At 47.8% G+C, this 27,721-nt stretch overlaps 1 protein-coding gene across 3 annotated transcripts; it reads right to left on the bottom strand.

Moving 5' to 3' along the window:
• Window positions 1-26,598, bottom strand: UBE2D2 (ubiquitin conjugating enzyme E2 D2). Of its 3 annotated transcripts, none has more exons than XM_032702721.1 (7): window positions 26,085-26,598; window positions 17,475-17,538; window positions 12,589-12,620; window positions 12,420-12,497; window positions 12,223-12,328; window positions 2,425-2,518; window positions 1-898 (listed from the first exon to the last, which is right to left on the bottom strand). In XM_032702721.1, the coding sequence occupies exons 1-7, from the start codon at window positions 26,106-26,108 to the stop codon at window positions 853-855; spliced, it is 444 nt and encodes a 147-aa protein (XP_032558612.1). In that variant the 5' UTR covers window positions 26,109-26,598; the 3' UTR covers window positions 1-852. The 3 variants fall into 3 exon arrangements, with proteins under 3 accessions (XP_032558612.1, XP_032558614.1, XP_032558613.1); XM_032702723.1 differs by lacking the exon at window positions 26,085-26,598 and adding an exon at window positions 25,692-25,728; XM_032702722.1 differs by lacking the exon at window positions 26,085-26,598 and adding an exon at window positions 25,098-25,238.
• Between the last annotated feature and the right edge of the window lie 1,123 nt (window positions 26,599-27,721).

The following is a 27,721-nucleotide window of genomic DNA, read 5'->3' on the forward strand; positions in this document are numbered from 1 at the left end:
TTATATGTAATGACTGTAGTAATCAGTTTATTACACAGATTAATCATTCTTGAACGTACAAGCTCCAGGGGAGCAGTTGGGTCTTTAAATACACACAAGTTTTCTGTCAAATGGATTTTTTTTTTTTTTTTACCCTTACATCCAGAAAGACCTAAGCAGTTAAAAAACTTAAGAAAAAATAAGAGCTATTAGCTAGGTATTAACTGAGAAACCACATACAAACCAAAAAAAGTATGAAGGGAGGGAGAGAGTTGAAACAAATCAACATCACTTGATGCACTAATAGCTCCAATCCATTTAAATGGTGACCGGTTAAACTTAGACCTTAAACACAGGATGTGGGTACAGTTTCTCATTGGTCATAACATTTACCTAAGGTGTAGGTCCTTCAGAATAAAATGAATACAGAAACAGTTTCAAGTTCTTCACCTTGCTTTTCATAACTGTTATGAGTTTAAAAGGATTCCACTTAAAATCCTTCATGGATCAGCAACACTGTCCCTAAAAAAAAAAAAAATCTGAGAACCACCAGGACTCTTCCCATTCCCATCTGATTACCCAATTTTAACTCAGCAAGGAATGCTTTTAGGCTCACAAAGTTATGACTGAAGAACCAGCTTTTCACACACACACTTCTCTGCTAGGAGTCAATGTTGGTACGGGGAAATACAGTATTTCTAGTTTGTTGTTCCAAGTATGTACAACACGCAGCACTGCTGTATCAGGTAAACATGTGCACAGGGGAAGATGAGGCGTGGGCTCATAGAAAGCAGTCAAATGGAAATCAAAAGGACTTTCTCTTTCAGAGTTCCCCTATCTTTATTTGTAGAGGTTATCCAATAATTTCTTTAATTACATCGCATACTTCTGAGTCCATTCCCGAGCTATTCTGTTGTACCTGTATGTATAAAAAGAGGATTTACTTAACGTGGCATCTGCACAGTATTCCAGCTCCAGCAGTCTAGTCTACACATGGCATGAACTCACACTCTCTACAGTACACTATCAACAATTTGTAACATTTAAGAGCAAAATTAAACACTAAGCAAACAGGGGGAACAAGAAAGCCCAGGGTGCTTCATGGAAAAGAAACACCTGGTCATGTTTACAACAGGAGTATGAGATCTTTGTGACTGGAGCCATAAAACAGAGCAAGGAAAGGGCTGAGGGGAAAGGATTCTCAGGAAGGTTTTACCTGTGCCTCCCCTAACCCCTGGGAAAACTTGCTGTAAGTTTTCATTTGGACATTCTGGAATAGATTCTCATGTGTCCCTGCCATCTCCTCCCTTCTAAGTTAAACCCAATATCTGCCCAACCCCAACAGCCCTGTTCCTTGCTACATATTGGACTGTCATTTTTTGATGACAGTCAGGACACAGTGATTTGTCCATCAGAATTGGTTTTGTTCTGAAGGCACAACAATTCCCAACCCCCCTGTGGCTTTTGCATCCAAATACCCTTCACAGCCAGAGGAAGCTCAGGATACCTGTGTAAATCAAAGCAGTTGTGATTAACTGCACTGATGAAAGCTTCTCTCTGACAACCAGTTGTTCTTATTCTACAGAATTAAAAGAATAAGATACTTACAGCCAGAATTTTCCTACAGTTATGCACACCAAGTTGGTTTGTGTTGGAATTTAGTCCACAGACAACATTCTTTGGCTTAAAGAATCTGAAAATCCACTCCTAACTCTCTCCTTCCCATCACTGCTCAGAGACTACTCAAGCATCAAGTCCTTATGGTTAAGCCCAAAAATTTGTTTCCTTATGTTTTGGGGAAAAAAAAAAAAAAAAAAAGAGGAGTCCTGCATACTTCAAGTGCAGAGTCAGTGTTCACTGCATCTCCAAACAGGTGCTGCTGCTCTTGCAGCTCTCAAAAACAGGATGCATGAACTTCTCTAAACACTGCTCCTCAAGCATGCAGTAGACAAAGCAAATTTGTGGATCATTTTCCCTTCCCTGACCAGATCTGGGAAGGAACAGAGAGGTAAGAAGTGTTTACAATGGTCATTAAGCTGTTAAAGTGCTCATTGGCACTAAAGCTTCTCTGTACAGAAGCTTGGGAGTCCTCCTACCCCAACCTCTCCACCACTTCTTCTTCCCTTGTGCTGACAAGTGAAGGAGAAACAGGGAGTTTTTGTTATTTCTTTGTATGATTCCAGACCCAGAGCTGCCATGGAATATTCTCCCGTTGGAGTAACTTGCTCTCCCTCTGCTGGCTACGTGGGATTAAAGCAGCTCAGAGAGTGGCATTACAGATCTCGGGGAAAAACAAAAACACCCCTAAAAAGACCACAGTTAGAGCTTTGATTTGCCTTTTTTTCCCCACTCTTTTCCAAGAAGTGGGGCCTTTCAGTTCCCCTTTACTATGTAAGTGTGGATTCTGCCCTGTCATATTCCACTTTTTTTGGCTTCCATACTTACTTTTCTCTATCTGTTTTGTAGATCCGTGCAATCTCAGGCACTAAAGGATCATCTGGATTGGGATCACACAACAGAGAACAGATGGACAAAAGTACTGGGGAGAGAAAAGAGACACAATTAGTTTCAGTGCAGCTGAGGACACCTGCACAGGTCAGCCCACACCCTTCCTTGCCCTCCAGTCAGTAGCATCAGCAGCATTTATTTAAAATTCCCAAGGAGCAGTAATCCCAGGTACATCAGCTGAGTGATTCTGAACAGAATTCCTTAACAGTGAACTACACAAAACTTCACATGATCACAATGTCACAAGGAATAACCTCCTGGATAGGTGTGTCCAGCAGCAGCCATGTCTCTCTGAACCCACATGTGAGAGCATTCTGGGAAGACTTCCCTGCTTTTGCACCTGAAATTCAGCTTTTCCCTAAACCAGACACCTCACGGTTAAATGACCTGGAGCAGCACTAATCAAAAGTCAAACAGCAGACAAGTCCAGCTGAGATGAATTAAGAAAGGGCTGTTCACAGCTACTTAAGAATCACAGAATGGTTTGGGTTGGAAGGAACTTTAAAGCTCATCTCATTCCAACCCCCTGCCCTGGGCAGGGACACCTTCCACTAGACCAGGTTGCTCCAAGTCCCATCCAACCTGGCCTTGAAGATCTGTTTAAAAATACACCAGTCTTGCAGAGAACTAAGAAGTTTTACCCAATTATTTTCCAAGCATAAGGAAGATTGAGATGGATTAAGTGTAGTGTAATATTCAAAATGACCCAAGAACACCCAGCTCCCTGCACTGCTCCCAACCCCAGAGCCCTAGAACTTGAGTGTTTCACTATAAATATATAGTGCCTATATCCCAGAGGCCACATCCTGCTCAGCTGAGTGACAACCTCATCCATACAAGGAGCCAGGAGACTGCTGCAAAGCCACAAATAGCACACGGACATTCCTACGTTCACACCAGAGAGGAGAGGAGAAGGCAGGGAGTTACAAGCAAAGCATATTGGGACAACACTACGCCAGGCACGGCAGGGACATCTTGCCCCCCTCCCAGAAATGCCAAACATTCCCTTCTCTCCGCCTGTTTGGATCAAACAGTGCCACTCCATATGTCCCTTCACCAATTGCAGCGACGCGGAGTTGTCACAGTGCAGCCTCCGAGCAAGTTGGAGATGACAAGAGTGAGGAGTCTGAAGACACTAAAACACAAATCTGCTCCAATTTCCATCACTTGCACGAGGCAGCTATCCATGAAAAATGAAAGGAAACAGCACACAGCCCCACAAAAACAGCAAAGGAGTTAAGATGGGTTAAAACACAGGCCACAAAACAGATCACAGAATGGTTTGGGTTGGAAAGGACCTTAAAGCTCAGCTTGTTCCACCCCCTGCCATGGGCAGAGACACCTTTCACCAGCCCAGGTTGCTCCAAGCCCCATCCAACCTGGCCTTGGACACTTCCAGGGATGGGGCAGCCACAGTTTCCTCTGGGCAACCTGTGCCAGGGCCTCACCATCCTCCAGAGAGAAGAGGTAAAGAGGTCTGATATTCACTGGAAAGGGAGAAGAGTTTTTTTCCAAGTGGGACAAAAGTGAAAGCTTCCCTAGGTCTGAACTGAGTGTGCTGCTTAGTGGTGTGAGCACCAAGAACACAGAAAACCACTTAGTTCAGTTTCCCCCCTGTTTCTGTAGATCCTTCACTAATCAATTCTCAATTCCAAGTTCAAAGCATTTAGGGCAAGTGTGGTAATAAAGTGGCCTTGATTTAAGTGAACATATTTCTGGTTTGGAATAAAGAGCAACCTCTTCCTCCTTTTCCCAATTTTCTACTGTACACCTGTGAGAGAGGAAAGGGCTTAATTATCCTCTACCATAACTGGCATTTGGGCTGTTTATTGAGCTCCCTCTCAGAACACAGCTTCAGAGTGTGAGGGGGGCATGTAGAAGCAACCAGTCCTGAAGTGCTGTCCCTTAGCAAGGGACAGAGCACATTTAGCAACTGTAGTATGGCTCCAGCACCAGCTCCTTTCCCCCACATACACTGAGTAAAGTGTTCAGTAATGGGAACTCCTTGACACATCCAGCTGCTCCCAGTCAGTTTAGCCTCAAAACAGCTGTTTCTCCAGCAATTCTCCTGTAGCTCATTCCTTTCTGTCTGTCAGACTCCACTGCCCAGATCACTTGAGTTTCTTCAGCTGTAGGATGACTGAGACAGCTCAAACCTGTCCCCTGCCTTCACCAGAAACAGCAGGAAATCCAACCCAAGTTTTCTGCTCAGCTACTGTAATTGTTCCCTCAAGTTTTATCTTACCAGACTTTAAAAACCAAGGACTTTTTGGAACACAATGGGTCAGAACCACACTAAGTCTGGCCAGTACTCTCAGCCCACCCTAACACCCCTTTTCCCAACACTCAGCAAGTTCACTTTTCAGCATCACTCCAAAAACACTGAATAAAAATGGACACAACCATTTGGCTTCAAGCTGCACTGCCACATTCATCTGCTTTGTTTTATTTTTTTAAGTCTTCATTAATCCAAACTATTCTCATTACACTTGCTCTTGCTGGTGACTTCACATCATTCCCTTTTTATCTGTACAGCCCCAGCAAGAAGAGCATTTTTAACCAGTTATCTAAACTGGTGTAATTTTAATATCCTGCTGAACCCAGCTATATCCTGTCCATATCAATTCAGGAAGTTTCTCTTGAGGTTTTCCACTAGAACATTGCACATACACACCTTTTAGACCAACCAACATAAGGAGCCTCCAGACCACTATGGAAAAACCCCTTGGAAAAGGCACTTTCTCCAAGTTTCAAGTGCAAGGGTAAAGAGGAAGCAACCAAATATGTCAGTTGTGTATCAGAGTAACTAATTAAACCAACACTATGGAATTAGACACTCACCAGACCACCCTCCTCTGCAATCAAGTATTACAGCAATGAGCTTCACAGCAAAGCCTTGACATTTACTACTCAAATGACTACTCTATTGGTAGGAGACAATAAAAAAGTTCCCAAAAAGTTCTATAACCACAGAAACAAGCTGAATAACTACACAAGGCAGGTAAGTGACATTTTTACACCTTGTCCTACACATCCTGCATGACCATAGGCAAAGCATTATCAGCTTGACAGCATCCCCTGGAGTCTCCCACTGGAAGGGATGTACCACAAGTGTGCACTCTTTGAATTCCAGTCTGCAAAATAAACTTTACTTGCCATTGTTTCAAAGGGTTCCTCCCTTGAAACAACTCTGTGCAGAATTATTTCTCATCTCTTCACTCTTAGCTGTCAGAGTTGCCCAGTCTGCAGCAGAACATGAAGCAACTCAGAACCACTATCAGTTTAAAGCTCCCTTTCACTCCAAAATTGGGTTTGCTTTGTTTTATTTCACTCACCAGGCAGCCTACTGACCTCCAACCTTTCAGCTGTGCTCCCTAACTACCTCTGCAGACAACAAATACAACCTGCTCTTCAGTGTGGTTCCTGCTGCCAGGAACTAGCACAGACCAAGTACTTCTCAACACCAAGGGACTGGGAGAACCAAACTCATCAAGCAAACAGGCTGACAACAAAGTGGTTCTAAAAATGAGCTTAGCTTCCCCACAGAGCAGTGAGAGAAATGCACCTTCATCAGGCAGAATGATCACTCAACACTTAATATTAGACTGCTTGAGTAACATGCAGAATACAGTCTACAGTGTAACACAGCACAACTGGCATCCAAGTTCCCACTGCAAGACTTGCCTTCACAAAGCACAAAACACTCTGAAGTTCAAGCACAATCTCTCCAGGCAGAAAATCCTGTCATGGACAGCTTGTCAGCAGGATCAGCTACAGTTCAGCACTGCATGATCCACCTCCCCTCCTCAGCAGCTGCTGTGCTCTCACACTTCCCAGGCCAGCTCACCATCCCCAACCAGTAACTTCACCTTCCTGCTGCTGCCCCACCTCAGACTGAAGGGGTGGGTAAGATGCAAATTCCACTTGTAAATTCCATGGCTGAGGTTCCTCTGCCAGGAAGCAGCTCAGGACAACCCATGACAACAGCTCTCCACAGGTCCTTCCAGCAGTAGCCAAATGAGCAGTGTGGAACACAATTTAAAGCCCTACTGGAACATCTATTGGCTCATCCAAATTTAAGAGGCATGTTAAAGATCCTGGAACTCAGAGGTGAAGAGACTCTTAAAAGCAGCTGATCTCCACTTCCTCATCTTCCAAACACAACCCCCAGATGATTCACTTTGTCTGCAAAGCCTGACTGGTCTAATATCCACCACTCCAGCCATCCCTGACAGAGTACCAGCCACCACAGATACTGCTGTTTAAGTCTAGCTGGAATTCCAAACAAACCTGCTCCAGTAAAGCACTCATCCATGGGACACTTCAGGGTAAGGAAAAGCAACTGAGGAGCAATGGAATCTCCAGCTGAATTACAGCAGGGAGATGAAAAGCACCAATTTTTCCAAGGTAATGAAGCTATCCAGAAAAAAAAGACTGGTGTGTTCTGATCCAACTGCTGCTTGGTGCAGTTACTGCTCTCCAAAGAGGAGCCAATTTAGAATCCACCCAGGAGCAAGGGTCCATCTCTAAGCAAGCACAGAGACTATTTAACAAACCCTTTGTTGGTGCAGAGTACCAAGAAAGTGCTGAGATGGTTGCTCTGCATGCCAGACTGTCAGGACAGCAGGATGACACTTACTCAGCTCTCTGTCTTGGCTGGAGTGACACAGGAGTCTCAGGATCACCTTATAATCAAAAAGGTCATGCACTGACATGGAACAGTTGGATAACACAGGGAAGCATTGATTCCTGGCCATCACCAGTTCCCAACAATGGCAGCAGCCCACCCCACCTGCTGTCCCAGGGGAGTGATGAACATTGGGCCCAGAAGGTCTTTCTGTGGAAAGCCATTTGTCACCTCCTGGAGACCAGGAGACAGTGCTGTGCCTCCTGATCCAGCAAAGTCTCTGAATATGAGACTTAACAGTTTGTCAGCTCAGATTTAATTGATTATGAAACACCTCTGCCAGCAGAAATATGAGCCTTGGACACAACACTGCTGAGGAATTCTGAATTCCATGTTGGGGGGTTCATCCAGCTGTCCTGCTTCTCCCACCAGCTCCTTCACTGATGCCTGGCAGCCTCCACATCAAGACCCACTGCTACTTCCACCTCTGTTCCTCAAAATCAGGAAGCAACCTGATTCCTGGAAGGAGCATTCTCCTATACAATCACTGCTTTGGAGTTTCAGGCCCCAGACTCTTGAAACTTTTGAGGCACACAGCTGTCAAAGAGTTTTATCAGCACTGACAAACATTAAGCTTTTAATTTTAAACACGCTGAAAACACCACTGGTCCAACAGCTTCAAATGAGTGGCTCCTGACTGTGAACAGGCAAGATGCACCCAAATAAAATTAAAGCAGCTTCAGACTCTGTTCCAATTCAATCCTATTTCTTAACCACAGTCCCATTTCCAACTCCTCCAGCCTCTTCCCCAGCCCTACAGCAAGTGTACCTTTAAATCTGAGCAGTTTAAACTTCTGGCTTCAAAGCAACTCGAATTCCTGCTAAGTCAGTTCAACAATTTCTGGTGACAAAAGAAGAAAAGTTAAGTGTTGCCCAGTGTATCACAGACCGGTTGAGGTTGAAAAGGATCTCTGCAGATCATTTTGTTCAGCCCCCTGGCTCAAGCAGGGCCACCTAAGGCAGGTTGGCCATGACTGTGTCCAGGTGGCTTTTGAGTATCTCAAAGGCAGGAGATCCCACAACCTCCCAAGGCAACCTGTGCTGGTGCTCAGCATTCTCACAGTAAAAATAAAACACAAGAAGGTGTTTCCTGCTGTTCAGAGGGACCATTCTGTGCTTCAGTTCATGCCCTGTCACTGGGCACCACTGAGAACAATCTGGTTCTGTCACCTCTGTACCCTCCCTTCAAGTATTTACAGACACTGATAAGATCCCCCCAAGCCTTCTCTCCTCCAGGCTGAACAGTCCCAGCTCCCAGCCTGCCTCATAATGGGAGATGCTCCAGTCCCTCCATGGCACTCATGGCCCTTCCCTGGGCTCTCTCCAGTACATCCCTGACCTCCTTGTTCTGGGGAGCCCAGCACTGGATATGTGCTCCAGATTCAGCCTCACCAGTGCCAAGCAGAGGGGAAGGATCACATCCCTCAACCTGCCAGCCACATCCTCCTAGTACAAACTTCCTTGGAGCAACATCTGGGAAGCTGCACAAGTGGTTAAACTACAGCTTTGAGAGTTGAAAAGCAAAAATGGGCATTTCCCTTAGAACCCCAACTCAGCACATCATGTCACACCCATGCTCTGTGACAAAGCCACCCAGTTATGTGGGTAAGTGCTACAACAGGCAAATTAAAGCGCCAAGAAGATGATCAGAAAGCAGGTTCCCAATTTTTAAAACTGCATTGTGAAGGTCCAGTTCATTTAGTTCGCTGGGTACTTGGGAAATCCCACACAGTAAGTCTCAGTTAAGCAATTCTTGAAGAGCAGTAGCACAGAAAATCCACAGCACACTGGGCATGGAAGTTTGGACAGCAGAGCTGAACTCTGCCATGAATGAGGCTGAAGTTCCTCACTGCCCCTCCAGCACACTCAAACAGGCTCCATGAGTCACTAGTTACAAAACATGGGGAGAAGTGGGACAGGACAGAGTGAGCTGCTTGACTTTCACTGCAGAAGTACTTCAAGATCAAGTCTTGCACATCCACTTGCCAAGTTCAAGAGAAAGTATGTTTTCCCCCCCCCCCCCAATAGTGGCTGGGAACAGCTGTAATCATGTTAAAATACTTCATTCTCCTGTTTCAGGCAACAGGGATTCTTATTTGTACAGACTTGGAGATAATGTTTTTAATTTAAGCCTACACATTCCACTTAAGCCTTGGAGTTCAAATTGCCCACCAAGGTGTGGTTAAGACTGTATTTTGAGATGATTTATTCTCCAATATGTATTCTTTAAGGAACACTGAGTAAAGAATTACTAATACAAGCAAACTAGCTGTTCTACTGAGACACTCACTGTTGTTCTCCCAAGCCTTTAGAAGCTGTTTTAACAATTCTAGGAGGGACAGAACAAAGCCCCAAAATGCCAGTCACCTGTCATAGCCACAATCACTTTATCAAGTTGCTTACAGAGGGCTCCAGAGTGTGAGGGGCCAAGACCCTTTACCAGCAAACTGGGATGATTAACTACCACTGACAAGATTTATCACTGCCTTTTCACCAAAAAGTGGCACTTTAAATCCAAAGGAAGTCACTGCACACCCCTTCCCCTCCCTCCTTGGAGGTTAAGGTGTAAAACATGTTCATGTACCACACATTAACTGCAACATAACACCAAGCCCATCCAAGCTGCTGACAGTGCTGCCTCCCAGCTGCCTCAGGAGGAAGCTGTGCATGATAAGCTTTTTCCTAGAAGGACTGTTTCTAGTCATTCCAGATTTCTCAATCAGCAGAAAGCACACATTTTTTTTTTCAGCTGTGCTCTAGTTATCTGCTTACAGATTTTAAATTCAAACAGCTTGTTCCCAGTAGTATCCCAGTTAAAGGGTGGCACGATTTAGGAAATACTCTAAGAAATCCACAATACAAATACTAAATTGCTGCTTTGGAAGGGATGTGAGCTTATTGCTGGAAGTCTTAAGTCCTGTTACTCACTCTAACCTACCTAATCCAACAGCTTTTCCTGCTAGGAACACATCCATTCTTTGATAAGGCTGATCAGTCACTAGAGAGCTGAAACAGCCCCAAAGTCTGTCATGACACATTCTAACCTGACTGAACACAAGATTTCAGCCCTAAAAGACTCAAGTTGCCTTTGTGCAATTTCTTTACACTTGTTCAAGATGGGACCATCAGCTCTTTGCTTCTGAAGCTGAGCTCTGCTTTCTGTGATTCTGAGGAAAGCATTCCCAGTTTCTATAAAGTCACCTATAAGAATTTGCTTTGCTGCTTTAATTCCTTCAATAAATGTACCCCAAGAGAAGTGGGAACAAGGTTTTCTCCCAGGTTAGAGCTGTATGGATGCTGTGCATGTGCAGCAGAGTTTGGGCACTGAGTGAACTCCTCTTCAGTGAGTGAGAACTGATCAGCACTACAGAGCCCCCTGACCCCAGCAGGGCACTCACAGGGAGCAGTGGAAGGGGCACAGTGGCATAAAACAGCCACCCTGATCCCACAGAACTCCAGCTGAGCCAGGAGGATACAGTTTGAAAAGGGTAAGAAAAAAAAAAAAGGAGTCCAAAGCAGAAAACAGGAGATGTTAAAGCATACTGCAAATGTATTTGGGCAGCAAAATTAACATTAGGATGTATTTTCAGCCCACTGCTGCCCTTAACCAGTCTCTTGAATTCTTGCCCCAACCGTCCCAATTCCAGTCTATCTCCCAGTATTTTCAAGCATGCTGTCTATCACCCCACTGCCCATATGGCCACTTTAGACTCCCTAAAACAACACACATTCTGCCCAGCTATACAGCAATTAAATCAAACCAGAACAGATGTCAGTGCTTGGTGCTAACTTGGTGCTTCCAGGAGCAGCCAGTACTGACTGAGAGCACTTGTAAGGAAATTACAGCAACCTGACAATCATTTTCCTCCCTTTACTGACACCATTTCTTCAGTGCTTTCAACTCACAACAAAGACTTTCAGCCTCGTGCACGAGCAAATTCACTTCTGACAAGAGACAAGGAGATACTGTTTTGCCTTTCCAACTGTTTCTACAAATGCCTTTAGTTGGACAAAGAAAGTGGGAACTTCTGTGGGTTCAGGGAAAGAGAGACAGTGATGATGTCCAAGGGATGTACCAGGAATCACCTGCCTAAATCAAAAATTGCCCAGAAACATCACAGGGAGTTGGGGTGAAGGAGAGGGCACAGGAAAGCCTCAGAGCAGGGACATGATGTGAAGGATAATGTCATCAATGTGGCAACTGCAGCATTTGAGCACAAGGACACTGCAAAGCTACAAAACAGAGGAGTCAAGACATGGTCCATGCACAGGGTAGACCCAAAATATTCCTAAATAGCCATGGCTAGACCTACAAACTTGATCTACAGTTCATAAATCTACAGTTTCATTAGCCAGAAAAATCAGTAAAATTCCAACCTGGCTTTTCTTTCAAGCATTTAAAGCCTTGAATTTATAATAAATATGAATACTGCTTTACCAGGCAAAGGATACATTCCAAGCTAACCACTAACTCAGTTCACAGGGTCCAAGATATTTTTAGCTAAAAAAAGTCAAGATAGTGCAAGCTAGTTAAGTTTTATAACATGCTTTAGCAGTGCATGTCATTGAAAGCTTTGTTTAAAAGCTGCCAACACGGAGTTATGATGTTTCCTTGAAAAGGGGTCTTTTAAAATGACAAACAATTAGACAAGTTTATAACTTCTTAAGAACTACAGCTGCTCCCTTACATATTTTACTCGGTGTGTATTCTGAATATTAAAGTCTTTCGTTGTCATTAATTAAAAATATATAAAATTAAGCCTAGTGTCAGTGTTCAGACTCTGAGGTGAGGTGGCAGAAGTGTGTACTCAGTGCAGTAGGACTTATCTGATCCACTGGCAAAGCTGAGGAGTCTCCCTGTGCCCCAGGGCAGATGGATGTCCCGAGCATCCTACACTCAGGAATTGGCTGCCAGCTCCAGGCAGGGTCACACGACTGAAGCAGTGACCACAGAAATGGTTGATGCCAGCAGGAATGCAGCAGTTTTTACATCCCAAATCAGTACTTCATTGCAGCAGAGTAAAAATTAAAATGAGCATTGGAGGTACCTTTTGAAATAGTTAGTGCTGGGGACCACTGTGATCGTAGAATATCAAGACAAATGCTGCCATTACTGTTAATATTTGGATGATAGATTCTTGTTGTAAATGCAACCTGCAGAAGAAGGAAAATTTTCAGTGTAGGCTCACAAATATATACATCAGACCACATGGTAAAGGATGGATTTATGGGAGAAGCCACTCACCTTAGGTGGTTTGAAGGGATAATCTGTTGGGAAGTGAATTGTCAAGAAAAATACTCCACCTTGATAGGGACTGTCGTTCTGTTAATGAGAAAGAATCATTGCAGCTTGAGGAGTTATTGCAAGACAACCCATCATAAAAAGCCACAAGCATCAATTCTCTCATACTTACTGGTCCCATTATTGTAGCTTGCCAATGGAACACTGAAAGAGAGAGAGATTTACTTCAGTTTGGAGAAGCTCAAGTAATGATCTTACTTTCTTTCAGACAAAGCAGCACAGAAAAGTCTATTTTCAAAACAAAGCCCTCTGAAAGGCTGCAGGGAAGGGAGCCAAGGAATTAAACAGACACAGGGCAAAGTACTCAATGCTCCACAGCCCGGGATTGCTGTGGTACCACACATATGCCCTGCAAAAATCTTGTGACAATAGAAATCCAGACAGTCCTAGGCAACTTTTCAGACTCAAAAGTGTGAGTTTAAACTCTGCAGTTTCTAATGGAGCAGCTGAACTAAGTTTCCACAACTGCCCTGTGAGAACAAAAGGTACATGATGAGCTCATACCTGCTCTCCTCTCAGAGCCCTGGTCACACAGAGAACAAGCCCCAGCTCTGTGTACACCACATGTACAGAGGTAATTTAAGCCACTGCTATCCTCACTGAACTTTTAAGCTTAGTCTCTCCACAGAGGCCTCAAGATTTCATTAAAGCAGCAGAAAGCAATGTCTTAAGAGAATGCAGGAGCAACAGTCTGCTCCAGACTCAGGACCAGAATGTGCTAGGACACACTTTAGGTTAAGTGGACTAAAGTTAAACCTCACTCATATGCATCTGTCCAAGAGAACGTAAATCTGGTCATACAGAGGACTTGTGAAGAACGTTGTTGTGCTGGGAAGGAAAACAATCCAAGTTGATAATCTGTATGAGGCATGTTAGGGAGTTCTTGCAGTTCCTGCATCTCCAAAGGCTTCAGTGCCTGGGCAAAGAGCACAAATTATTTGGGAAATAGGACCATAGAAGCTCCCCTCAGCATGGATGTCAGCTACATGGCACCTTCAGACTGGGAAGCTGGAGGTGACTCCAGTTGTTGCTAGGGAAGCCTTCCAGACACAAGATGTGTGGTGTCTACAGCTGTCAAGACTACCTGGGCCAGAAGTTAGGAGTGGTACTACCTGTTCTCATCTAGCATGAGCAGTTTTTAATTACACATGGTACAGGCATTACAGCTGGGAATGATGTCATACAAGGAAGGAGGAAAAAGGCAAAGTGGGAACAGCCCTGCAAGGACAGAGGAAATGAGTGTTGGGTTGGAGCAGGTTTGTTTTAATCTAGTCTTACATTTCTATAGGAATGTGGAAGTTTCTATACAGTTCAGCACTGGTGAACAGCTCAGAAATTATTCACAAAGATCTTGGCAGCTGATTTTTTTCCTTTTAGAAAGGACATCTGAGCTTAGAGCCCTCAGCCCATAAATGGATTTCTCTATTTAAATATCCCCTCTCTCAGGAGCTTGGATGCAGCAGCCTTTGAGAAACTACATTCAATGCAGAGCCAGGAAACAGAGACAGTAGATCACATGTTCATATGTGGCATTCCCCCCCTTTCAAGGGGTTCAGCCAGCTTCCCAGGAAGTGCCTATCACCTGCACCTGGACAGGGAGAAACCTGGAGCAGAGGACAAAGGGGCAGCAGGAACCCCATAGGGAAGACTGTGGCCAGTCACAGCAAAACCACCAAAAATCTCACAGGCACCAGTAGATGCTGATGAGATTCACTGGAGTACACACAGGCACCACTGAAAAGAGAAGTTCAAATAACCATCTATTGTCTTAAGCCCAACAAGAAACCAGAAAGAAAAACATTTCCACAGTGAATCTTAACTTTTTGAAAGCTCCAACCCCAGACTCAAGCAAAGAGCTTGTTTAACCTAAGCTTTAGATCCTCACAGTATCCAGGACAAGTCTGATGAACGACAAGATGGATTTGACATGCAGAGCTTATTCCAATTGATTCTTTCCTTTGAAATCACCCATAAAAAGGTATTTACAAAGTAAGGGGGCTGCTGACTTTCAGTAGGTAAGCACAGGTACATGTCTGGAATAGCTAAGCCACTGGAAGCACACCAGTGTCATCCAGTCCCAAGCACATTTCCAAAACACAGGCCAGAGGTGGGTGGAAAAGGGCTAAAACTACATTGCCAAGAAAATCCCATTCCTACAGTTAACAAGGCAGGAACAGCTCTTCACTTCCCAAAGTTTATGAACTACGGGGATGAGACACTTATAGCTGGGGACAGTCTGTATCAGCTGAAGTAGCCACAGGAGAGCACTTTGCAAGTACAGCATGTCCTGAACATCAGGAAATGTCACTCTGACAAGGCAGCCGAGGCACACCTGGGGCACAGGGATTTGGGAGAAGGCACTTTGCTGCTGCTGCCACTGCTATCCACTTACACACCCCCGAACTGTTGCTCTCAACAACTGAAGCCTTTCATTAGAGGTCCTTCAGAAAGGTGGCACAAGAAGAACTTTTAGTAATTTAAAGCTTTCTGTGCTCAGCACTAACTTTCCACCTTCTCTGCCAGACAGTCGTCATCACCTTTGATAAGGCTCTGGAAACCACAAAGCAGTTTATCGTGGCACAAATCACACTCGCTAATTTAAGGGAATAAAAGCCTCAGCCTGGCTCTCCATCTTAGTCATTTCTTTTCCATGAAACTACAAACCTCTTTGAAACACTATTTGGAAAGCAGAAATAAGTTGTGAAGTCACTAAAAGCTTGACCCTACTGCTAAACGCTCTCAAAACCAAGCTGAGCTTCCACTTGTTTGACAGTTCTGCTGAACAGTAACACCCCCACTAATTTCAGTATTTTCATTCTCAGGTTTCAAGTGGGTTTTTTTTTAAATCTAGCCCTACATTTCTGTAGGAATGTGGAAGTTTCTATACACTTCAGAACTGCTGAATGGTTCAGAAATTATTCAGAAAGATCTTGGTGGCTAATTTTTTCCTTTCAGAAAGGATACCTGAGCTCAGAGCTCTCAGCACACAGCTGGAGGGTTTCCCTACTTAAATATCCCCTCTCTCAGGAGCTTGGATGCTTTGCTGACAGTATATCAGTGAGAGACCACGTTGAAAAGCTGGATTTGCAAGTGTTCTTGTCTCACTGCAAACATCCTACTGATCTTGCTCACCTAAGCTATGACAAGAGTTTGATGGTGCTATTAAAAAAAACAGTCAAGTATAATTTTACACTTTCTGGTGAAAATGAAGAAGATGGTACAACCTGCAGAACTGCTGCAGGTTAAAGGCTTCTCACAGAAAACCACCATAATGTACAGGGCATCAGTTAAGGTGCCTTATTCACAGCTAATAATGGCCTGGAGCTGTGTCAGGGGAGGTTTAGGTTGTATCTCAGGAAAAGGTTCTTCCCCCAGAGGGTGGTTGGCACTGAACAGGCTCCCCAGGGCAGTGGGCACAGCCCCAAGGCTGCCAGAGCTCCAGGAGTGTTTGGACAACACTCTCAGGGACAGGGTGAGATTGCTGGGGTGTCCTGGGCAGGGCCAGGAGTTGGACCGGATGATCCCTGTGGGTCCCTTCCAACTCAGGATATTCCATGATTCTAATCAAAGCAGACTGGGGAACACCACTTACAACTAAGGTAAGAACCAGCCACATAAACAGCCTGAAGTCAAGTCACACGATGTATCTTGCCCTCCCCTCCCTGGGCCAAAATACAGGCACAAGATGACAGTAGATCTTCTTACTATAAATCAACATCAGATAAAAAAAAAATCAGGGTAGGATTTTAAAGAGCTGCTTTTTTCCTGCTTAACACACCTCCTCGAGCTTCAAAAGGACAGAACAACTGCAAATCACAGCTCAGGTGAGCAGCCTGGCACAGCAAACACCAGCTGATGTGGAGGCCAAAGAGGTTGTCTGAGGCTGTCCCTTAGCAGGAGCTGGCAGGGCACACTGATCTGGGCACAGGTTACAAACACAGAGTCAGAATGGTTTGGGTTAGAAGGGACCACAAGGATCATATTGTTGCACCCCCTGCCATGGGCAGGGACACCTTCCACTAGCCCAGGTTGCTCCAAGACCTGTCCAACGTGGCCTTGGACACTTCCAGGGATGGGGCAGCCACAGCTTCTCTGGGCAACCTGTGCCAGGACCTCACCACCCCCACAGGGAAGAATTTCTTCCCAATATCCAACCTAAACCTACTCTCAGCCTGAAGTTATTCCCCCTTTTACTGTCACTGTGGTTCCTGATGAAGTGCATGATTTAAGGATGCTTCTCCTGCACCTCCTCCCTCATACCTAAGTACCCACATCCCAGTCAGGCCACAGGTTAGTCATGACAGCAGAGTTTAGACATTCTGGTTTTGCTTATTGAGAAAGCCACAAGAAGGATTCCAAACCGAGTGAAATTGCTTGAAATCCTGCCTATAAATTCAAAAACCAAAACCAAACCCAACCAACATTACTTCATGATTCAAGTTGTAATTTATCAACATTTTCCTTCCAACCACATTTTAACCTCTCAACCCCAAGGTCTACATATAACCCTCTTTAAAAAAAAAAAAAAAAAGGTAGTGTTACCTAACTGCTGTGTAAAACAGAGCTAACCCTGACCTTGCTGTACTAGCAGGAGTCCTGGGAGTAGATTGTTTTAGTCCTACAAGAACACATGACTGTACCATGTACAGTTTAGATATCCAAGTGCAGAAAGCTGTAGGCAGGTGCTTGCTGGTTTGGCCACAGAGCTACTGAGGTTTCCTAACTCCATCCAGAATTCCAGAACAGTTAACTCAAAAGGTGTAACTTAAGATATGCATCGAGTTGTCCAATTAATAGGGTGGGAGCAGCATCAGTGATACACAGGGAAGGTGTTAAAGGGATACAGAAGAGCAACAAATTTCATATCAGGATGGGGAGCAGCATCTAGTACTCTAACCAGAAGAAACAGAAGGGTTCTCCTTGCTGAGGTGCTGGACATCCTGTTTTAGAAGGCAAGAAGTGGCAGAGTGCAGGTGTCTCTGAGAGCAGGATACTTACTGTCATCCCCAACAGGCCCTGCTGAACACTGTGCTGGAGGATCACGTGCCAGATCGTTCAACTCCTACAAAACAGGAAGAGTTCAGTTCGTCTCGTTTCAAAAACAACCATGTTATTGCTAAAAAGCTGCTGGTGGCAACTCTGGCAGCGCCACAAAACTAACAGCCAGGATTTTGGAAAGCAAAGCTGCATCTTCAACACAGGAGCCACGCTTGGCACCTGCCTCAGTGACCTGTCCAGGCTGCCCAGACCCGGAGCCACAGCAATCTCACCATGTCACAGGGGCTGTTGGGTTTGCCTGCACTGTCCCAGCATTACTGAGGCATTATATCCTCCACTGTCCCCAGGTCACAGGGAGATAAGGTGGCCTCAATCCAACAACTCTCTGTATCAGCCTTATTTTATCCCCTCTATTGTAACAGTTCCCAGACTGCCCCAGCTACAGTGATCCAGTTTGTCACCTCCACAGCCTGCCTGCAGCACACACAGCTCCAGTAACCTGGGGCTGGTTTGCCTCCACACAAACACATCACTGACCACAGGGCAGGGGGAAATGGAATAAAACACAAGGCCTTCCCTACCTACAGACCTGAATGGAAACCCTCACTTTTCAGTGGCTGTGTCAGTCAAATTTTCCTCTGAAAAAAATCCCATTATGAGTCTGAGTGGGCTGAGTAATTCACAGTACTCCCGAATTATACCAAGCTTCAATTTGAAGCAACATTTTAGCACAGTTCAGAGAATTACTGTTACCAGCAACTCACATTAGCCATTTTCTCAGGAAGTGGATGCTTATTGGGAAGTGAAAATAGAGTAAAACTTTAAAGACAAACTTTACCTGCCCCATTTCTGGCTCAGCCACTGACCTGCTTTGCATGATAGGACCACACATATCAGCTTTTTTCTGTCCTAGCTCAGTCTAGAAAGCTGAACACACACCAGACAAGGATTACAACTAAATCTAGTGCTCAGGAAACACTTCCATGCTGTCCCTGGTCCGTTGTTCGTTCAGCTTTTCACCTCCCAGCAACAGTCCACAGTGAAGTTTCCATACCAGGCTTTTGGCAGACAAAACATTTAAGGATAATGTTTAAGACAAGCTGATAGCTGGAGTGGAAGAGGTTTGTCACTTAATGGCCTTTTGTTATTTACAGGCAGTGAGTGATTAAGCTCAGATGATCTTTGGGAATTCCAGCTTCTACTTCCCAGGAACTGGGAGGCCATCACTAAGCAAACTCTCTCCAGTCACAACCCCGGAATGCTGCCATACATCAAACAGGTAAATCTCTGGGCATTTCCCTCTGGATGCAGTGCAGATCCAAAGCTTCACATTCCCTGACACACACACGAGTTTGGTTCAGCTCTCAGAAGCTCCCAACTGCTGAAGAGCCCAGCTGGAAATCTCCTGACTCACCAGTCTATGGGAGCTTTTGTGGAGCTCCTGCTGAGCTTCTTCCACTTTGTGGTTCAGCACAGACTCGGGCAGGAACAGGCACTGCACACGCAGCACCTGCTCAAGAGCCTCCTCCATCCTGAAGGTGGAGAGAACATCTCCAGTGCTCCATGTGCCATCTCTGAAAGCCCTTTGGAGTTGCTCCAGCAGCAGCAAGCCAGGAGACACCCTGCCCCACCAGGGCAGCACAGGAAGGTGCAGACACTACACACACCTTCCTCGGGGTCAGTCCAGCCAATGAAGGGAGTCTCCACATGAGAACTTAAAACCAGGAATACACCTACTCTTCCTAAAGTTGTACAGAACACAGTCCACTTCCAAATGCTACTGGGCTCTAATTTTCTGGAAAAGACAATTTAATGCTATGGTATTCAAAACCACAAACACATTCATTAAAAAAAATATTCCTTGCCACTTCTCATCCTGTTTCATGCATCAGTACAAAACATACACTAAACTAGGAAGGTACAACTGTAAGAATCCACATTCTCCATGTAGGACCACAGCCCACCATGGATTATATTTATGGACACACAACATGCAGCTTCTCTACTATACAGGGGAGATGGTTACAAACAGGAGCTTGGGCACACACTCCACCAGTTAATAGAATACACATAAAGCTGCCCTGACATTCCCCCTGTATCCTGCTGCCCAAATGCACCAAGGGCTTCACCACACTGGATACAACAGTGGGACCACAAGGTAACTCTCCAGAGGCAGCAGTGAAGTTCAGGTAGTAGCAGCTCCATTTCTCATCAAAATACTATTTCATTTTCTACATCTCCAGTTCCAACTAGAAAGGAATACTTTGGTGCCCTGGGTATTATCTCAGTGGAAAGCCATGACTTACAACAAGTACTTGTACCACTTGTCTCAGTGACAAGGTGGCATTTCAGGTTCTGCTCTACAATTTCAGAGTGAAACATCACAGATTAAAAGGCCCGTGTAAAAAGCAATGTGTAAGCTCCTTGTGCCTGGAAAAGTTTAGCACCAACTCCCATTTCAAGCCCCTGCAACACAAAACCTCCCATACTTTGCAGAACAACAGCTTGGAGAGCAATGAGGAAGTTTAAGACCCCTCTGGAGTGCAGGCACCAGCTGCCTCTGCCCACCAGAGAGGCAAAATGGATTTCCTGGCAGGGCATGGATAATCCCTTTAACACACCATTCCCTTCCAGCTGCTTCTAAGACTCCCACTACTCCCTGGTCAGAGCTGCAGAGCCAAGTTTAAGGACAGGAATGGAGCTGCATCTATCCAGGCACACACAGAGGAGCACCCATGGCTGCTGCAGAGCCAAACCTGTCCCAGAGGTTACTTTGCCTTTTGCAGACTCCTCAGCAGTTCCCAAGGCACTGCAAAAGCACAACACTCAACCCAGCGAGGCCTTTGCTTCCAGATGTTGTTGCTGAGGGAGACTGAGAACCAGCTGGTTTGTGTAACTCGGAACAAATGACTCCAGAGTTCCCATAAAACTGGAGCTCGTAGCACGTGGTGGGTTCAGTTACAGTCTGGTACCATCTACAAACTTGCACGGATCTGATCCCAAACTGTTCTATTCCCCTGTGATCCAGGAAGTCTGGCTGGTCAGTGATCAAGCCTGATCTTGACCACACTGATATTAAAACAAAATCTGAAACCAGTTCCCACTCCAGACAGTTTCTGGTCCTTAAGCACACGAAGAAGGTTTTGCTTTAGGAGCTTATAAGTGAAGACTCAAACAGGCTTTAGATCAAATTCCAGTTTGAGTTACTCAGCTCCCAGGGGCTGCCTCACCCTGAGCTGGCTTTCCAGCTGAAGGTATCCTACAGAATTTAAAGTTTCTGCCAGCTCCCCTACAGCAAAACACCTCCAGGGCTGGGCCCACTGCTGTCGATCCTACCATTAACCTGACCCATCTCACAGCTATTAATGAGTCCCTCAGCAAAAATGAGGAAGTGGAAGCACAGCACAAAGCAAGGTTCAAGGTGTCCTGCCCAAAGGCCAAGTTGAATGCAACTACTACAACTAAATCCATGAAGGACATACCCTAAAAAACTATAAAAGTCACACAAAAAACTGATGTTTAGGCTCCAAAATGAGATTTAAACGTGCTCCAAAGTTCCCAACAAACCAAACTCCTACTCAGGGGTTCCATGAAAGCATTTTAAGGGAGATGAAGTGTGTTTATGCCACAGACCCCCCAGCTGTGCTTCCTGAGTCATGAAAGGCATCAGCTGCCAGCGAGGCCTCGGGGCTCACAGGCAAACCAGTGCCACCAGCCTTGCTCAGCCCCACACTACCCTCATCCCTCCCCTCCTACAGTTCTCCCATTTCCCAGGAGCTTGTACACTGCCTTGAAAACACACCTCAACCCAGGAGTTCACAAACTGCACAAGAAGCTTTCAAAGAACTACCAAACCCGAGTGGTTTAGGTCTCAAAGTTTAACCCTGCACATGTTTCAGGTTATAATTGTAAGCTCCAAAGACATTTGTTAGAGAAGTTCAAATTTATTCCTCTAGACAACAAATCCCTCCCCAGCCTAACACATTCCTGGTAAAACCTGCTCTGGTCAGAAGACTAGTTTTAAGGATTAAGTTGATGCTAATACAGCCTTCAGTAAGAATAACCAACCTAACTGGCAACCTCAAGAAGCCAATCAGGTGAGTAAAAAGTCAGCACCCTTTAGCAGTCAGCTCCAGCAACTTTATTTGGTACATAGCAGAGCTCCTTAAATCCACTCCAACACACTAGATGTATCCCTCTAGATTATCCAAAGTCCTCTTAGCTTGGACTCCATGGGCTTTCCACCCTGCTCCAGTTTGAGCTGCTTTCACATTCTATTTTACTCAGAGACCACATCATTAGCTTGATTATAAACCTAATTTCTGCCTCAGGTTGCTGCTGTGAGTGAAACAAGCTTTTAGCAAGTCTACTTGCCCCAAGCCCCTGAACCCTTCAGCAACAGGCAGTGTAGGGTGATGTTACAAAATCCTGACTTATGTAACCAAAAAGGAACTCGCAGCCACTTAGCCATGAATTGTTCCCAGCTCCCAACAGAGCAGAGCCAAGCAATAGGGAATCAGGGCCTAAGTCAAATCCATCACACCCAGTCTCACCTCAGGACCACAGAGGGCAGTGCCAGCCCCTGTGCAGGACCCACGGGGCAGGAGGGTGGGAACAGCCTCTGCACCTTCCCTGGGCCAGCAGCACCTCCCTGCCAGGATCCAGAGCCTGGCTCCACCTGGCACTTCCCTCGGCTCCTCTCACCCAGCAGCACCAGGCAGTGCTCTCACGTGTGCACCAAGGTCAGGCCACCAATTCCCTGCCACATCCATAGGGGTTCTCCTGCCTGCAGACTACGATTCCCGAGCATCTGCCATTCTAATGCTGCTATCCCGATTAACAGCAGCATTTTAATCCTTCCCTTTTGACAGAAACTGCTTTTGCAATGCTTGCAGTGGCTCAGATCCTCCAACTTTGACTCCTTCCAAGACTGCAGAAGTCAGAAGGCAACTGAGCAGCATGAAAAGACTCACCATCACAGCAATAACCAAGGTAAGTGTTATAAACACACTCTGATGTAACTGTCACCTTTCCTTCTTTATTTTTTTCAAAGGCTGCACAGGAAGAAGACCAAAGCAATGTATAACTTCCTCCTGGGGTAGAGTTTGAGTATCAAAACACCTCTCCAGCTAACAGAAGCCTCCCAGCCTTCCCTGTACACAAGCTCTCCAACACAGATGGGCTGTGCTGGCAGCTCCACGCACACAGCGAGGCCCAGCGGAAGAACCCAGTTGCTCCCACTGGCTGCTGTACAGAACTGGGAGCACTGAAATAACACCGAGTCTGCTCAGCACAGGTAGCACAACTACAACTCAGCACACCAACTGCACCACTGACCTCACATCCCACCCACAGGCAGGGTTCATTTTGGCAGAATGATGCCTAAGCATCCCCAGAGGTCGGGCAGCTCTGGACTCCAGGACTACAGCAACTACCACCACCCTCCTCCACAGCTGAGCAGGAACTAATGGAAGTCAGAGTTTAGTTCTGTGAAGCACTACTTGGTTTTTGGGCCTCTACAGTACAAGCAACAGTAATCCACCACTCCTCTGCTACAGAAAATGCTTTACTTGAGCAGGGCTCAGGCACAGCTGCTGCCTTCCCTTCCCCCTCACCCGCCGATCACACAGGGGAGCCCAGGAAAGACAATGAGCTAACCTTTCCCTTGCTCTTCCATTCAGAGAACTCCAAACACTGCCCTAGTTATCCAGTTATAGGTATTGCATTCCCTACAGATAAGCAACACAGATGGGGACGTGGCTGAATCCAAAGTGCTTCGGCTTAAACCTTAAAATGGAAGCCATCCACTCTGGCCCTCCTGTATCCCTCCCATCCTGCCCCTGGATTGCTTCACTCTGCATTTCTTATGAATTTACCCATGATAAGACAGGTAATTGTTATGTACAAACAACAATTACATTGCTGCACTTCACTGTTATCCCAGGGACTCTGCCTGGCAGCCCTGCTTACACCCCAAACATGTCTAAAAGAAAGGATTTCAACTTTCAGGCCTGCGAGCCAGTAAAGGCACCCAAACAAGAATCTGCAGCCCCACTGCCCAAAATACTGCAGTGAGTAACACAGGCAGCAATCTGAGAGCAGGTCTCACCCAGGCTGAGCTCTTTTGGAGCATCTGCTCAGAGAACAGCTGCTGCTCCATGCACACACGTTATCCCAGCACGAGCCTCTGGACAATCCCAAGAGCAACTGTGCCACAGGGACAGGCTGGGACAGACCCTGCAGGTTCCTCTGCTGCCTCACACACCACCAACAATGCTGTTCACCCGGTGTAAACTCCTTGTTCTGGCCCCCTCTTCCAGCCCAGAGCAGCTCAACATGCAAGAGGCCATTTCAGGTAACACTGTATCAAAGGTTTACTCTCGGGATTTTCTCCTTCTTTCCAAGTTCTCATCCCTGTGTTATCCGAGGACACAAAAATTTTGGAAAAAGTGTCACAGAAAGGCCTTTGTGGTTCGGTATAAAACCCAAACTGCCAAGAGCAAGGTCCAATGGTCAGACCAAGCCCTGCACACCGATATACCACGACTGATACCACCCTCAAAATAAGCCAGAGCAGCAGTTTTCCCTCCCATCCCATCTCTGTGCTCGACTCCACAGGGATTATTCCTACTCGATCCACACTCTGCAGGTTCCTGCTCTTGCCACAAGTTGCAACAGCAAAGGTCAGAAGCTGTCTGTCCCCTCGTTATCCTGACAGGGATGGCCACCACACACTCCCAGAGCCCAGAACAACCCGGAGATGATGATAGGAGAGCTCTCCACGGGGTTTAAAATAGCCAGAGCGTAAACAACCAGCCACGATTACTGGAGCAGTCAAGGCCAGACACCCACAGCAACTCAGAGTGCTCCTTCCAGCCTGGAGCTCCACTCCCAGCCAACTTTTAAAGCACCTGGGCTGCTACAACAGGCAAGTTTATCTACCCCCACACAGGTTTTCTGCTGGAAATGCTGCCTCCAGCCCCATCACCTCCCTCTCCTCCACAACCACCACCACACTCACTTCACTGAAACTCTTGGTGCTTTGCAGAGCTCACACAGCACTGCTTCGGCACTTTGAAGACTCTCATAACCCTACACAGTCCTCATTATCCCTCGGGGTTCTTAATCCTTGAAAAGCAGCAGGAAGAGTCAGTCTACAAGCACCCAACGTTAACAAAGACTCAACACATCCAGCTCCTCTCCTGTCACAAACCAGTCTGGAAACACAAGTGCTCTCAGAGCATTGACTCCTGACCCTCAGCTCACACTCAGCTACAACCAAGCAGCTTTCCCGAGTTACCTGACAGGGGATTCACCGTCCCCACAACAGCCCAGTGTGTCCCCCAGCCACATTTACCCCGTTCAGCATCCACTGCTGTATCTCCCAGGTCTATCGACCCACTCCCGAGGAGGAAGAAGTATTCCCAAACTCCTGTGAGCCCACAAACACTGTGGAACACTCCTCACAGGACCCCGGGGATCTCTAAAGTAAGGGACAGAACACTGCAGACAAGCAACACTCAGCTGGAGCACAACTTCCTTATGTAACTCAGTCCTGGACCCTCAGCTGGAAAATCCAACACCCTAAAACCACACTCCAAATCCTCCCCTTCCAAGTGCTACCTATTCCATGAGCAAAAGTAAGGCTTCAAGTTCTCTTCCATTTTCTTCTCCACCTGAGCTTTAACCTGATCATGAAGCTTCACAAAGCCTCCAAGGTAACCTACGAGCAAAGCAGAGATGTTAACACAGACCCGACAGCACACAGAAAACCAAACAGGGCTACAAACTGAGCTCAAGTGGGTGCTGGGGGGTTGGCAGCTGGTTCTAGACAAAAATTAGATTTAGGTAATCACTGAGAGCAGAAACACCACGGGACGGCTATTTTCTACACCTGACCCTTGTATACAGACTCCAAACTGACAGCTACACATTTCGCTGGGAAAAGGATACAAATTCACTAAGGAAATGCAACTGGACTCCAATAACCCTCGAGTATTTTTTTTTCCTGGTAAAAGACACCGATGATCAAGCAAACACTTTTAAGACAGCAGAGGAGCTGGGCAGCAGCGTTTTCCCAAAAGGCCAGGACACGGAGCAGGGTTCCAGGGAGGGGAAGGCAAGGCTGTAGCTTCCCCTCGGAGCCTGCGGGATGACTCAGGCGGTAGCACAGCTCCATTAGAAGAGCTAAACCACAGCGCCGTGTGACAGCTTTACCGTGCTCGGGGCCGCGATCCGGAGCGCTGGGACGGGCCCCGGCGGAACTTCCAGCGCGGGGAAGGGCCGGGCCGGGCCCCCGCGGGGCCGCAGCGGCCGCCGGGCCCGCACCACCCCCGGCCCGGCCTGGCCCCGCTACCGGCGCCCTCTCGCGGCCCCCGCCCCGCCCCGGGGGGCCACGTTGCTCCGGAGGGGCCCGGGCCGGGCCCCCCTCGAACAAAGCGGGAGCGGCCCCCGCGCTGCCGCCTGGCCCGAGCCCCGCGCGGGGCGGCCCGGCCCGGCCCGACCCCCCCCCGGAGCGGCAGCCCCGGGGCTCCGGCGGGGTTATGTAAGGCGGGCGGTGCGGGGCCGCGCGGGGCCGGGCCGGGCCGGGCCGGGCCGTGCGGCCCTTACCTTGTGGATTCTCTTCAGCGCCATTGTGTGCGCGAGGCGGCGGCAGGAGGGGCGCGGGCGGAGGGAGGGGGCGGCCCGCGGGACTATTTGCGAGGGGAGGGGGGAGGAGGAGGAGGAGCAGCGCGGAGGTGGTGGCGGCGCGGGGAGGGGACGGGGAGGGGACGAACGGACGGAGAGAGCGGAGGGGAGGGAAGGGACCGGGGCCCCCCGGGGGCGGCGGGGCCGGGGCCGAGCCGGTGTCGGGGCGGTGGCGGCCGCGGGCTCAGCGGTGCCGCAGCTCCTCCTCTCCCTCCGCCACCGCCGCTTTATGCGCTGCCTCCGCGTCGCCTGCCGCGGATCACTCCGCCGCCGCCGCTTCCCCCCCCCTCCACGGGCCGCGCTGCCGGTTACCGGCGCGGAGGGGGGGGGATGGGGCAGAAGGGGGAGGCCGGAGCGGCACCGGCGGGAGGAGGAGGGGCTGGGAGAGGGGCGTGTGGAGGGGAGGACGGGAAGCGGCGGGGAACTATTTGTCGTGCGGCACCGCCGTGCAGAACTCTCCAGAAGGGGGAGGGGGAGCGCGCGGAAGGATACGGCGGCGGGCTGGTCGGTGGAGAGAGAAGCGCAGAGCGCGCGCGCGCGGGGCGCGTGACGCACCGGCGGCGTTGTCTCGCGAGAGCAGCGGACGGGAAGAAGTCCCGGCAGGGCCGGGAGCGGCCTGAGGGGACCGGGACCGAGACCGGGTCGGGATTGGGGACGGGACGGGACGGGACGGGACAGCCCGCCCGGCAGCAACCTGGGGAGTGGCTTGGGGATGGCACATGCCGTGCGTTTAATTCAGGGACGACACGTGGGCACAATGTTAGAGATTCGTGGAATGGCCTGGGTTGGAAAGGGATCTTGAAGTTCCATCGCGTTCCAACCCCCTACCATGGGCAGGGACACCTTCCACTAGCCCACGTTGTTCCAGCCTGGTCTTGGACACTTCTAGGGATGAGGCAGCCACAGCTTCTCTGGGCAACCTCTGCCAGGGCCTCACCACTCTCACAAGGAACAGTTTCTTCCTAATATTTAATCTAAACCTACTCCCTTCCACTGTGAAGCCATTCCCCCTTGTCCTGTCCCTCCCTCCCTTGTCCACACTCCCTCTCCAGCTCTCCTGGAGCCCCTTTAGGCCCTGCAAGGGGCTCTCAGCTCTCCCCGGAGCCTTCTCTCCTCCAGGTGAACCCCCCCAGCTCTCCCAGCCTGGCTCCAGAGCAGAGGGGCTCCAGCCCTCAGAGCACCTCCGTGTTCCCCTCTGGATGTGCTCCAGCAGCTCCACGTCCTTGTGCTGTTCTTCCCCAGAGCTGGAGGCAGCTCTGCAGGGGGGGTCCCAGAATAATCCCCCCTCCCTTGCTGCCCACACTGTGGGATCAGCCCAGCACACGGAGGGGTTCTGGGTCCCAGTTCACGTGGCTGGGACAATTGCCCCAGTCTGCCCCTCTGTCTCAGGTTTGGGGGGCAGTGCGTGGTGATGTTGGCAGTGCTGCTCCTGAGACAAGGGAGAAAAGTGCCAGCAGCATTTCTAACCAAGGCTGGAAGTCATAACACTTTCCAAGAAGGCATCAGATCTGTCCCGTTACAGGAAGGCCTGGTCTCCCATGGATTTTTCTCTTGTGTGA

This window comes from Chiroxiphia lanceolata, chromosome 15 (assembly GCF_009829145.1).
Source record: "Chiroxiphia lanceolata isolate bChiLan1 chromosome 15, bChiLan1.pri, whole genome shotgun sequence".
In the NCBI taxonomy this organism is placed as follows: domain Eukaryota; kingdom Metazoa; phylum Chordata; class Aves; order Passeriformes; family Pipridae; genus Chiroxiphia; species Chiroxiphia lanceolata.

What these genes read in the sequence shown, in the direction of transcription:
- UBE2D2 (XM_032702721.1), bottom strand. Translation starts at nt 26,108, where the DNA reads ATGGCGCTGAAGAGAATCCACAAG. An exon ending in AGGGCCTGTTGGGGATGACA is followed by an intron (nt 12,621 to 17,474) that starts GTAAGTATCCTG and finishes TCTCTCTTTCAG; the next exon opens with TGTTCCATTGGCAAGCTACA. An exon ending in ATCCCTTCAAACCACCTAAG is followed by an intron (nt 12,329 to 12,419) that starts GTGAGTGGCTTC and finishes CTTCTTCTGCAG; the next exon opens with GTTGCATTTACAACAAGAAT.